Source organism: Chaetura pelagica, unplaced genomic scaffold, assembly GCF_000747805.2.
Source record: "Chaetura pelagica isolate M959 unplaced genomic scaffold, ChaPel_1.0 scaffold47, whole genome shotgun sequence".
Classification (NCBI taxonomy): domain Eukaryota; kingdom Metazoa; phylum Chordata; class Aves; order Apodiformes; family Apodidae; genus Chaetura; species Chaetura pelagica.
In genome coordinates this window covers 3,675,399-3,686,973 of record NW_009954140.1, presented here as the reverse complement: position 1 = coordinate 3,686,973, position 11,575 = coordinate 3,675,399, and the positions used below count along the sequence as shown (strand labels likewise).

General features: G+C 40.8%; 1 protein-coding gene across 1 annotated transcript; it reads right to left on the bottom strand.

Annotated features, from left to right (window-relative positions):
- Positions 1-571: 571 nt before the first annotated feature.
- On the bottom strand, positions 572-11,552 carry CEP95 (centrosomal protein 95kDa). Its single transcript, XM_010002788.1, is given in 17 exon segments — positions 572-644; positions 646-725; positions 961-1,107; positions 2,387-2,539; positions 3,024-3,098; positions 3,585-3,745; positions 4,880-5,030; positions 5,880-5,972; positions 6,228-6,400; positions 6,683-6,778; positions 7,012-7,121; positions 7,564-7,666; positions 8,922-9,035; positions 9,540-9,647; positions 10,630-10,758; positions 11,253-11,462; positions 11,531-11,552. Coding segments are annotated over 17 exon segments (1,998 nt in total).
- Positions 11,553-11,575: the final 23 nt, after the last annotated feature.

Here is an 11,575-nt window from a genome sequence, read left to right as displayed (position 1 = left end):
TTAGAAGACTTTGTTTTCTCTTTCAAACAACTCTTTTCAGTACGTTTGTAGCACAGAAACTAGTACTTTACCTGTTTTGCCATTAACAAGCAAGCAGCTCCAAAACTGCAAGCATCATATTGTGTGGAGTAAGTAGACCTCCCTTGCTTCATATATTAAAATTACTGATTTTTATGTCAGGTTTATTGCATGTCCTCTCTAAAAGAACATCAGTAGCTTCAGTGAAAGATCTGCTTGTTTTTCCAGTAACTTCTGGGTACTGGTGTTTGTGTGGCTTTTCCACTTCAGCAGCAGAACCAGAGGAGGCTCAGTGGAACAGCTGAAGGCAGAGACAACTTCACCAAAACACAGTGACTTCATCCTACTTCCTTTGTAGCATTATCTCAGCCTTTGCAACAAGGTAGAAAAGAGTTCTAAAACTTTATTGATCCCAGATACCAGCAGCTACATCTTTGACATGTCAAAGATACTTTAGGGAGAAACAGCCACGCAGCATTTTCCTGCTACAGCAGTTCTCCAAGACTCCCAGCACCTCAGCCAGAGGGAACTTCAGGGATATTTATTGTGAATCTTACAAGAAACAGCTTCTGTGATACTGAAAGGCAGCCATCTGAAGTCTGGGTTTCAGTCTGCTTCTAGTTCTAGAAAAAGGAGTCATCATCCCTTTGCATTGTTGCTGCCTGCTGGTGCTCTATTTGCTTTTCCATCCTTGATCTCTCTGTTTTCTAAAGAAAATACAGACATTAGGCACAGCACATAAAAATATGATGATTACACAAAATTTAAAATACTTACTTGTCCTTTTACCTTCTTTCTGGTTTTAACTTCTCAGAGTTTTTACATGAAGTCACTGCCAGCCTGGAAAACTAAACATAACGTGTTTGGGTTGAGACAATTAAAAAAAGGACAGACATCTGGTGTAAAAGATATTAACTGTCTTTGACACAGATCAAGCTGTACCTTATCTTTGTGATAGTTCTCCAGAGACTCTAGCATCTTTTCAAGCTGTCTCCTTTGCTCAGCATGCTTCTCTTGAGCATATGCTCTCAGGTCCTTCAGTACTTCCTTCTGAATTTCTAAGCCATCTTCAAATAAGTTTTTAAATATCTGCCAGCAATTAAAAAAAAAGAGTAAACCTAAACTTTCCCAGAAAGTTCCAAGTATACATATTTCAGCTGTTTTATCTCCTGATGGAAGGGTGATCATGTGAAGACATGTCATTACCCAGGAACAGGTACACAGAGATGTATCTAGTGGTACAAAGCCTGCTGAGCTGTATTTGTATTATGCATTTAGCTGAAATTCAAACAGAGAAATCTTTCATGTCAGTTTAAGTCATATGACTAAGCAAACGTACATTGTTTTTTAAAATCACTTCACACAAACCAACAATGCAAGCAAGCCAGGGTCTTTGAACACACACTGTGATTTATTGTCCACCCTCCATTCTGTCATTGAACTTCAGGACCTTCATGCAGATTTCCAATAGCAGGAAATCCAGCCTGGTCTCAGGCTTTCCATTTATACAGAACACTTAACCAGCCACAGTGCTCTGCAGCTTGAGGCAAACAGTTCTCAAATCCCTAATAGTGGATTACACACTAAACTTCCAGTCATTTATTTTAAAAGGTACAGGAGTAGATACACAATTGTCAGTGCAATAACAACTTGCTTTCCTTAGCTCTGATATCCAGCCCTAATGAGAGATCGTATCTGTCAAAAAATCCACTTGGTTTAATAAACATAACTGAATAACAAAGCTGTTTTTTTGATCAGCTTCCTTAACTGAATAGATTGTTTTCTTTGGACAGTAACTATAGGAACAACTTCCTAATCCTACTGTTCTTGAAAACTTGTTTCCCCAATTGCTCATGTTACCAGCCCTGTTCTTCCATACTGATACTTCACCCTTTCTCTCCTCCTCTTAATCCCATAAAGCATCCTTTCCTGTTTTACAGTGGTTTGCCCTGAACTGTTATCAGTGTTTCCAAAGAAGGAACCTTTTCATCTGGGGTCTTCACTGACCAAGCATTTAGTCCTGGCTCCTATGCTCTACTCACTTCACTTGCTCTCTATCTACTTGTACCAGTATTTGAACTGGTACAACAGTTCAACAGAATTTGACCCAGATTATGGGTCCTCAGCACTGGGGTCCAAACAAAAAAGAATAATTTCACACTTGCAGAGCAAGGCATGGAATCACAGAATGGTTTGGGTTGGAAGGGACCTTAAAGATCTAGGTCGAACCTCCCTGCATGGGCAGGGACACCTTGCACTAGACCAGGTTGCTCCAAGCCCCATCAAACCTGGTCTGAACACTTCCAGGGATGGGGCAGCCACAGCTTCCCTGGGCAACCTGGACCAGTGTCTCACATCTTGTACTTACCCTTTCCTCCCATGTCCTGGACCACATCCTCTCAGCACGAAGCTGCACCTGGTAATCTTCATAACACTTCCTGGCCCGAGCAACTTGCTGGCGTCTCTCTCTCCATTTATTCTGAGCCCACTTCTGCTGCCAGATCTGTTGCTTATGTTCTTGCTAAATGGAGAACAGTAGCTGTCAGACCACCAAGCTTCCAACAGATACTGCTGTAGGCAAAAGCTTTGTTCATCCTTGCTTTTCCATGCCTCAATTTTACATTGTGTTTACGGTTTAAAGCTTTAGTCACCATTTAGCAAAGTGGTGCCATGAAAAGCACGATGCAGTTAAGGAGTCAGCACTACAGTGGCACCTGGTATCTTTACCAGTGACACCAGGAACCTGAAGTTTCTCTTCCTTGCACATTATTAGAATTTGTTTGCACTTTTAAAGCAACAGTGCTGTATAATAATAATAATAATCAATTCCCATTACCTCAGTAGCCACACAGCAAACCAATTATATGGTATTTGTGATCATAGCTACTCAAGAGGCATAAAATTGTCATCAGATAAGAAACCACTTTAATGGGCCAGGAGCTATGCATTCAAGCTAGCTTATGAACATTGTTTATAATGTAAAAAAAAACCTTCAAAGAACGTACCAGTCTCTTATTATGGTCTTCGTATTTTTTAATAAGTGCAAGAAAAAGTTCATGCTTCTTCAGGGCTTGTTCAACCTGGAGGTTTAAAAAAAAGCTGATGATTTCCACTACTTGTGCAGGACAGGCAGTTGTGTGTAGGAGTTTTAAACATTGCCTCTCTGCTATGTTTGGTTTTATGTTAAGAGTTACCACGAATAAGTTAACCAACTTTTGTATCTCGTAACTAACTTTTAACTAAAAGAACTGTTCCCAACTAGCACTTGAAACCACAAAATGCTTTTTGAAAAGCAATAGCAATCCTAGGCAGTACTAGGTAAGTATAAAGAAGGAACATTATATTCAAGTGTCTGATAAAAAGTTGAGCCCATGTGCCTAAATATGTACATGCCTATGTAACCATGCTAATCATCCTTTCATGTTGCGCTTTGCATGTGCCCTGTCTGTGCTGCATACAAAGAGTCAGGATTATTTTATTATGCAATACAAACTGATGACTGCTCTCTGCTCTGTCAGAGGCACCATCCCTGCTGACATTCAGAAGGTAAGAATGAGAATGCTCACTTCATTTTGGAGTTTTGCTCTAGGTCTGTCAAAAGCTGCCTTAAGTTGTTTAGTATGTGCCAACTGCTGCTGCCTCATTTTTTTCATAGCAGGTTGGGAAACATGCAGGTCAGGAAACTCTTCCAGTAGCTGAGATAAGAGGTCATCATCTCCTACTGTCACTACAAGGTAAAGACAGAAAATACATTTAATGGCAAATTCTTCTAGACAGTGTCAGCCTGAGTTATGAAATATTTTAGATGGAACACTGCATCCACCTCCCCTGGTGCTGTCGTGCTGTCAAGCTGAGCCCAGCAGGGCAGAACCTCACTCTGTCAGGACAGCAGTGGAGAAAGGAATCCCAAGGTCTTGTGTTCGGGATTTTTTCTGCTGAAGAATTGCTGTTATATTTCAGGAGTTATTTTCCTCCCACTACCACATCCCATTAAGACAGGTGTCCATTTCTTTCTTCAAACAGTTCTGACCATCACTAATCAGCAGTTTCTTTGTCTGTCTCTCACTGGCTGCAGCAACTTAAAATAATGCTAATAGAGCAGCAGTGACAGATCTGGGCCAAGTAAACAGGAGGAAAATTAACTGGTTTGCAACCAGGTCATTACATTTTTAATCTTTCTGGCAGGAAAAGATAATGGGGAGATAAAACAAGTGGGTATAAACCAAGTATATGCCCTTTAAACACAGAAAAAGACAAGGTGGTGTAGGGAATTATACCAAGATCTTATACATAAAACATGTTCCAAAGCAGAACCTGTTCTTTGCAGGTTGGCTGTTCTTGGAGCATCACTTGCTCAGCAAAACCAGTGGCAATGTTAACATCACCATGGCAGGGCCTTGAGAAGGTGACAGCAACTGAGATTCTGCTCTGTTCCCTGTAGGTGGCTCAACACCAGCTCACTCAGCCTAAAGGCCCAATTTTAAACCTGGTATATGCTCAGGAAAAAACAACAAACAAACAAAAGAGGACATTAAAATAAGAGTAAATAAAATAAAGGCAGGTGAGCTCAGACTTTAGTGGAGTAAGTACCAGAGAAGCAATAATGGAAACAAGCCTTGAAAATAATCCAAGGAATCTTAAGGAGGTAGCAAAGGGTCACAGTTTTGGTTGTGCATTGGTGGTTCACATTTTCTTAAACCATTATCTTCTCTAACACAAACCCAGACGTATAGAGGTCATAAAAAGGGGAAACTGATACATCTGACTGGTATAGGTTGGACCAATGCCTTTATTCCTGGAGTTCAACACATGCTTTCAAAAGATGCCAGTTTTCCACCAAGTACAGTTTTGCAGTTCTTACTTGGAGCAGCTTCCTTTGGCTTCCCAGTCCCTGGTTTTGGAATCCACTGGCTGTATTCAGGATTCTGAGGTGTGGCTCTTCTAGAATAAACTTCCACTGGCTGAGGCGTTTTTGGAGGTTCTTCAAATATGTTTTCTTTGTATTCTTTTTTCTTAGGAGAAGATGTAAAACAGATGGAGAGCAGGTATGAGAAGCAAAAGCCTGACAGATAACACAGTCTGGGTATCAAAACTTAAATGTCTTTGAAACTTTAGAATAACAATTTGGAGGTACTGAACTGGATTATCCAGAAAGTCAGAATTTACTAAACACAGGCCAGGGTTCAAATAAAGGTCTCACTATTGCATAACCTGAGCTCTTCTGCAGCACTGAACACCACTGCAGCAGCTTCTGAAGGACAGTGCAGCCTACATTGGTATGACAGAGCTTTTCAGCTTAAGTTCTTTGCTGTTTTAGTAGTATCTAAGAAAGTAGCAAAAGCCCCTTTGTCATATTTACAACGTTAGAGAATCATCCTTGCACAAACCCACGCTTCAGAGTAGTTAAAAAAGACCAGGACTACATTAAGCAGGTTTCCTGCAGTGTACTGGGGCTCCAGCCTTGCTAACCCAGCTCTGGGGATGTGTGTGTGAAGAATGCCCCTCTGTGGAGAAATGTAGGCCAGTCTGCAGAAGCTACTTGTTATCTCACTTTGCTTGAATTCTTTAAATGAGCATCTTGAAGTTACCACTTGATGTGAAAAGCACAGTGGTTAAGTTGCCCATAACAACAGGTGTTAATACAAAGAAGTTTTGGAACTTCTACACTTGCCTCTTGGTTCTACATATCTCAGGAAAACCTGCCCTGTTTACTCCTATAGTAGCCTACAGCATTGTATCTATGACACTGGAAGTCAAGGAGTTCTTGTACCCAGAGATACTCAGTGTCTGGACAGATCATCTAGACAAATTTTAAAAATCAACCAAAACACAACAAACAGTCACCATAGTGTGTCACATACCATTTTCCTGATGACTTCTCTGAGCTTGGAAATTTTAAGCCTCTGCCTGGCTTCACAAATTCTGAGTTCATCTTCATAAGCTTTAGCAACCATCTAGAAAATAAAAACAAGGAGATTTTCCAGATAAAATAATCGCTCCTCATTCACTTGTTTGGTCTGTGGATTTTCCACTTTAAAATCTTTTTGCAAAATGTGGAGTGTAAGGCTTCTCCTCAGCAGGCTACAGACACAACAGTACAAAATCACTAAACCAGGCCAGATGCCCCTAATAAGTAAGAGCCTTCAGTGTTAATGCTTTTAGTGTTAACTGTTGGTAAGAATAACCAATAGGTCTAACCTAGAAATTACCTTTGCTTGCTTTGTTCTTTTATCCCTGTCTCTTTGCAGCTGGCTGCATAATTTCCTTGTTTGGCATGTTCTATTGCTGCAAGGTTTATATTCCACTTCAGAAAACCGTTGGTGCTGAGATGAGGATGGAGAAAGGAATCGTGGCCTTCTTGGGTACCTTAGATGTGGTGAGTCTGTAAGGAAAGATTCACCAAAACAAAAAAACCAAACCTCCAGGCATGCAAAAAGAAAAAAAGCTGAATCCTAGCTGAGCAGAAATAGCCCAGATAATGGAGTGTGCACACTTTGGGGCACTAAAATACAAACATGCTGAAAAATATGCATTTATTTCAAAATACAGCTGAAGTGTTTCCACTCCTGACCAAGGTTCTCCCCTACACTTACCTTGCTTAGTACCCTGCACCCCTTAGTCAAAAGCAGGTGGATACCCACTTACCCACTGCCTTTTCCTTTACCAATGGCCCTTCTAGTTTCAGAAAACTGTCCAGATCATGTTGCAACAGCCTCTGAATGTTTAGATTCTTTCACTCTTGTGCTTTTCTGCTGGTAACCTTTCAGGCAACTGATCTGCTTTAACAACTCTACATTTTATCTTCAGCAAGATTAACTACAGGTATATTTGCTTATTGTGGTTTGTTTTATTGGGAGGATGTCAGGGCATTTGTAAAATAAGAGTTTAAAACAAAGTATTTGTCTGAAAGAAAAACTTTTTAAAAAATGAAACAGCAAAAAATGCCTAGAAGTGCTACTACAGAATAGTCTATTTTTTTTCACCCAAACTCACCTTCTGATCTCTTGGAAAATGAATGAGCAGTATCCCCGAGTCTGATTAATTCACTGGTGTATTCTGGTCTCTCTGCATCAGAAGATGCAACAGAAAATTCTGACTGGGACCTGAGAGGAAGACAAAGCCGTAAAATACTTACTCTGAAAGTCTTTGCGCCTTCAGGCCACAAGATGGAGCTGCAGAAGGGCAGGTCTGCTCCAGGCACCCGGTGCTGCCCCGCAGGAGCCAGGCAGGTAAACCTACTGCAGTGTAACCAAACACCTAAAAACTGAGACAAAGTTCTCAGCTTGTTTCATTCCACTTGTAAAGTAAACTTTAGAGACTAGACAAAATCCCATCAGCACTCCTCAAGAGTAAAAAGGTTCTGGATCTAATTTTAGCCCTCTTGCTGCGCCTGACTGGAGCAGAAAGCCACCTCACGTTCCATTTGATGTGTGCAATTGGTAGTTTTCTTATTTGGATACTATTAAAAACCTCCTATTTTCTCTACAGATACACAAAAAGATAGTCAACCACTATGTTAATGCAAAGATTCAGAACTGTTCTTACCCTTCAGCTGATGAGAATCCTAAAGTGTGGGGAAGTTCACCAGCATTGCTTTCCAGCTGCACTTCAGATGCAAGCTGAGTTTCATTATTGGATAGCAGATTTGCTGTTAATAATGAAGAGGCAGTTATTTTCAGGAAAACTGCTTCTACCTCTTAACTAACAGTTATTCTTGCCAATTTCATCAAAACAGTTTAAGTGTAACAAAACATTCAAATGATGAGAAGTAAAATGATGACAAGTAATTCCCCCCCTTGTGGGGAGAGGCAACTTTGATGGCAAGTTGTGAAAAGTGATACAACTGTCATACCCTGTATTTACAATTACAAAAAAACCCTTTCTTCTTCCTCAAAATAATTAAATCCTCTACTAATAACTAGAAAATGAGCTACCAGCATCTACTGGGCAGGAGCACTGGCAGCCTAAGAGAAGGGAAAAGCAGAAGTACAAGCACTGAAAATGGCTTCTGCCTTTTAACAGTGACACACAGGACAGGAGACAATTTTCTTGACTACCAAGTGCTCTCCCCTTTAGCCCCAGGGTGCACCAGCCAATGATCACCATTCTTACCAGCTTTAAAACAAGAGGAGCAGTCTGCAGAAAGATGATGGCTATGAAGGGCTAAGTAGCTTCTCTTCCCTGTTTAACATTTCCCTCAAAATAGCCCCTGCTATGGATCTGCTCCCAGGATCCACTTCACAAGAAAGCTTAAGTCCTCCTCTTGTTTGTCTCTTAATAAGGAAAAGCAATGTCTGCTCACTGTTCCAACTGGAGTCAACAGTTCCCTCCCTGAATCCTAACTGTAAATCACTTGACTTGAGCAGCAACACCCTGACAGGGCTGGGTTGTCTGGAGCAGCTTCTGCCCCAGGAATGCAGCAGAAAGGTTCTGTTCTCCCATTCTTGCCTTTTAGCAAGTTTTGGGGAAAACAGATTATTTCTACCTTTGCTGTTTATGAAAATAATGAATGTAAATTTACAGTATGGCCACTGAAATGTCCTCCTCCCATGGTCCATTTCAGTCCTGGTCCTCCTCTGCATTGTCAAGGTTACAAATGAGGCAAAACCACCAAATAAGTCTTTGCTGCCATGGAAGCACTTTGGGTGTCCAAACCAAGGTTTCACAAAGCTTAGATCTTCCAATGGATATAATTTCCTAGAGGTGCTAGTGAGGAGAACAGCAAAGAAACCTTTTTTTTTTACCTATTATGGGAGCTGCATTCCATCCCTGAACACCAAGAAAAATGGTCATGAGAACCTAACAAAGCTACCTTGATAGCAGACAAACAGAAAAAATAAGCTGTCCATAATAAGAGTAGTAACAGAACAAAATACCTTAAACTAGGACATCTGTCTACTCACCTCCATTCTGCAGAGAAGATTCATCAGTTTCTCCTCTAAGATAATCCAACAGGCCATCAAATATTTCAAGGAGGTTTCTGATAGATTTCTTTTCTCCTCTCACTATGTTCTCACCTTGAGGGAAGGTACTCTCACGTGTTAATAATTAGTACTTGACAGAAGAAAAAAATTCTCAAAAGAAGTTTTCTGAAGAGTGAAAACTTGTGACAGAAACAACATGGTTCAGGTCTTCACCAATTTTTTAAAAACCAGTTAGCAAGTTTAAAATTCAAGGCTTATGTTTTCAAACCCAGTCTTAAAGCTTTAATAGTAGAGCAATACTGAGCCAGTACCAGACTTAAGTAACACTTCAGCAGACAAGTGAAGTATCATTGATTGTTAACTGAATGTTTCTTACAGGTCTGTGTCACACAAGACTGCTCTTGTTCATTTTCTGCTTGCTGTTTACATTTATAACCTGATGTCCAAGGCAAGGATTCACTGTTTTGATGACATTCAATACACAAGAAAGACATTTCATGTAAGTATGAAAGTATGCTTGATATGGTTCTTATAAAATGTTCAAATTAAACCACAGATATTGAGCTGATGTTTGTTTCCATTAACATGAGTACTTACCAGTGATATGTGACAAGCTCATCTGCAAATAGTCCAATGCCAGGGAATCTATTATTGCCTGTACATTATGTGCATCATCCTCTTGGCTTCTAGGAGTAGCTATGTAATCTATTTAAAATACATAATAGAGTTTAGGCTATCTAAATGGAGAGTTTATAGAAAATGTTTTGACTAAACTACTTTAACTTTCACTTACAAGTTAGTATTTGTACTTAGTGAAAAGCCCTGATGTCATATGGTCATACGAAATCTTTTTAAAATGCTGAGTACAAACTTAGAACACCCCCTGGAAGATGTGAGGATTATATCAGTTGAGGTACTAAACTCAAGAGCAGACACCACTAAAATATTTCTCCTCCTTCACTCCCAGCACAAACCTCTAGTTCAGATCTCAAACTGGAATTGCAGCTTGTGTTAAGGTCTCTTCTTCCCCTCTCAGTGACTGCTTGGAATGCAATGTATTCTGCTTAATTAGAAGGAACATTATGTTTAGTTCTGGGCTTACATTTAGCAGGACTCTTGCCACCAGTAGCTGTCAGTTACTTCTTGCAGTTATCTTCTGCAAGTAGGAGTCTTGATACTTCCCAAATGCAACAATTTACCATAAAGCAAACAAGTACATAATTGTATAACCCTTGTTAGCCCTGAAGTCGAATGGAGCTGGGTTAAAGCAGTGTTAAATCACAGCTTAACTCTTAGCTGACTGCAAGTGTTAAGCCTGTTCTCATAAGATGCTTAATAACGCTTCATGAGAAAGGAGCCAGCTCACACCCTTCAAAGGTTATTGTGCCCAGGTGTGGCTTTCAGGGCCTAACTTACAAAAAACAAATGCTGCTGTAGCTATACCAGTGATTGCTCCTCAGAGCTGCCATTCATAGCAGTCAAAAACAAACAATAAAAAGGCCAACATGGCTTAAATCTTCTTTAAAAATGAGTGTCTTACGTGTTTGGAAGGATACAGATACTTTGAGTCACCCTACATCTGCAGTAAGTTTTGCAAACTTGAATTTGTTAATTACAAAACATACAAAAAAACAACAACAACTAACCAAGCAAAAAAAAAAGCAGGTTTAGAAATTATTGTTCCCACCTGGCACTTTTTCTCTTAAGATTGACTCATAGAGATGAACAAACACCTCAGCACCACATTCACAGAGACACTTTATGTGCTGGTTTATGTGACAGCTCCTTAAAAGATTATTGGCCACAGCAACCCAGTCTGTTAAGAAATAAAACAGAATGTCAGAATTGAAAGACAGAGGAATAAAGTCAGTGACTGATTAAACCCATTTAAGTGCCTTTGACTATAAATGGTGAATCCCACTCGTGCTAATCCCTGCCATCAAACTGCTGGCCATGCTGGGTGCTTTCTGCTCTGTGCCTGTTCAGGTGGAAGTGCGGGCAGGGGGTCAGGAATGACACACACCGGGATCCTCACACATGGCACTGGAGGAGCACAGGCTGGGCAGTTGCTTTCTTCCACGTGTTGGAAAGTAAACTTTGGTCACACAGCCAGGAATTCCAGACCACGAAGGACTTAAAAATTTGTAACTTATCAAGAAGCAGAAGTTACATTTTAAATCAAGAGGTTTTCTCTCAGAAACCCAGTTTCTCCAGTACTCCCATGCAGTAACTGCACTGCTAATAGAACTGTTCTTCATGCTGAAATACAGGACTGCTGTTAACAGTTGGCTGTGTAGGGATGACACTAACTCGCAGCTGGCCCCACTGACTTCGCTACCTGCAGCACACCGAGGTGTGTGCACCACAGCCGGCCTGGTGTTCCCAGCTCTGGGTCCTGGATGACGTTTTGAAGCGCGTGTCCTCTCGTCTCGTCACCCAATTCAAACAGCGGCTTCAAAACGCACAAGTTCTTATCTCGCTCATCTCCTAAGGTTGGATTTTCACCCCCTACGTGTGACTCTTACAAGTAAAGCAGGTTTATTTCGTCAAGGACTTTTTAAATTGCCCCCCCCCTCCCTCCCCAGTACCTCTCCGCGCCGCGCGCTCCATGGCCCAACGGCCGCGCCCCGCCC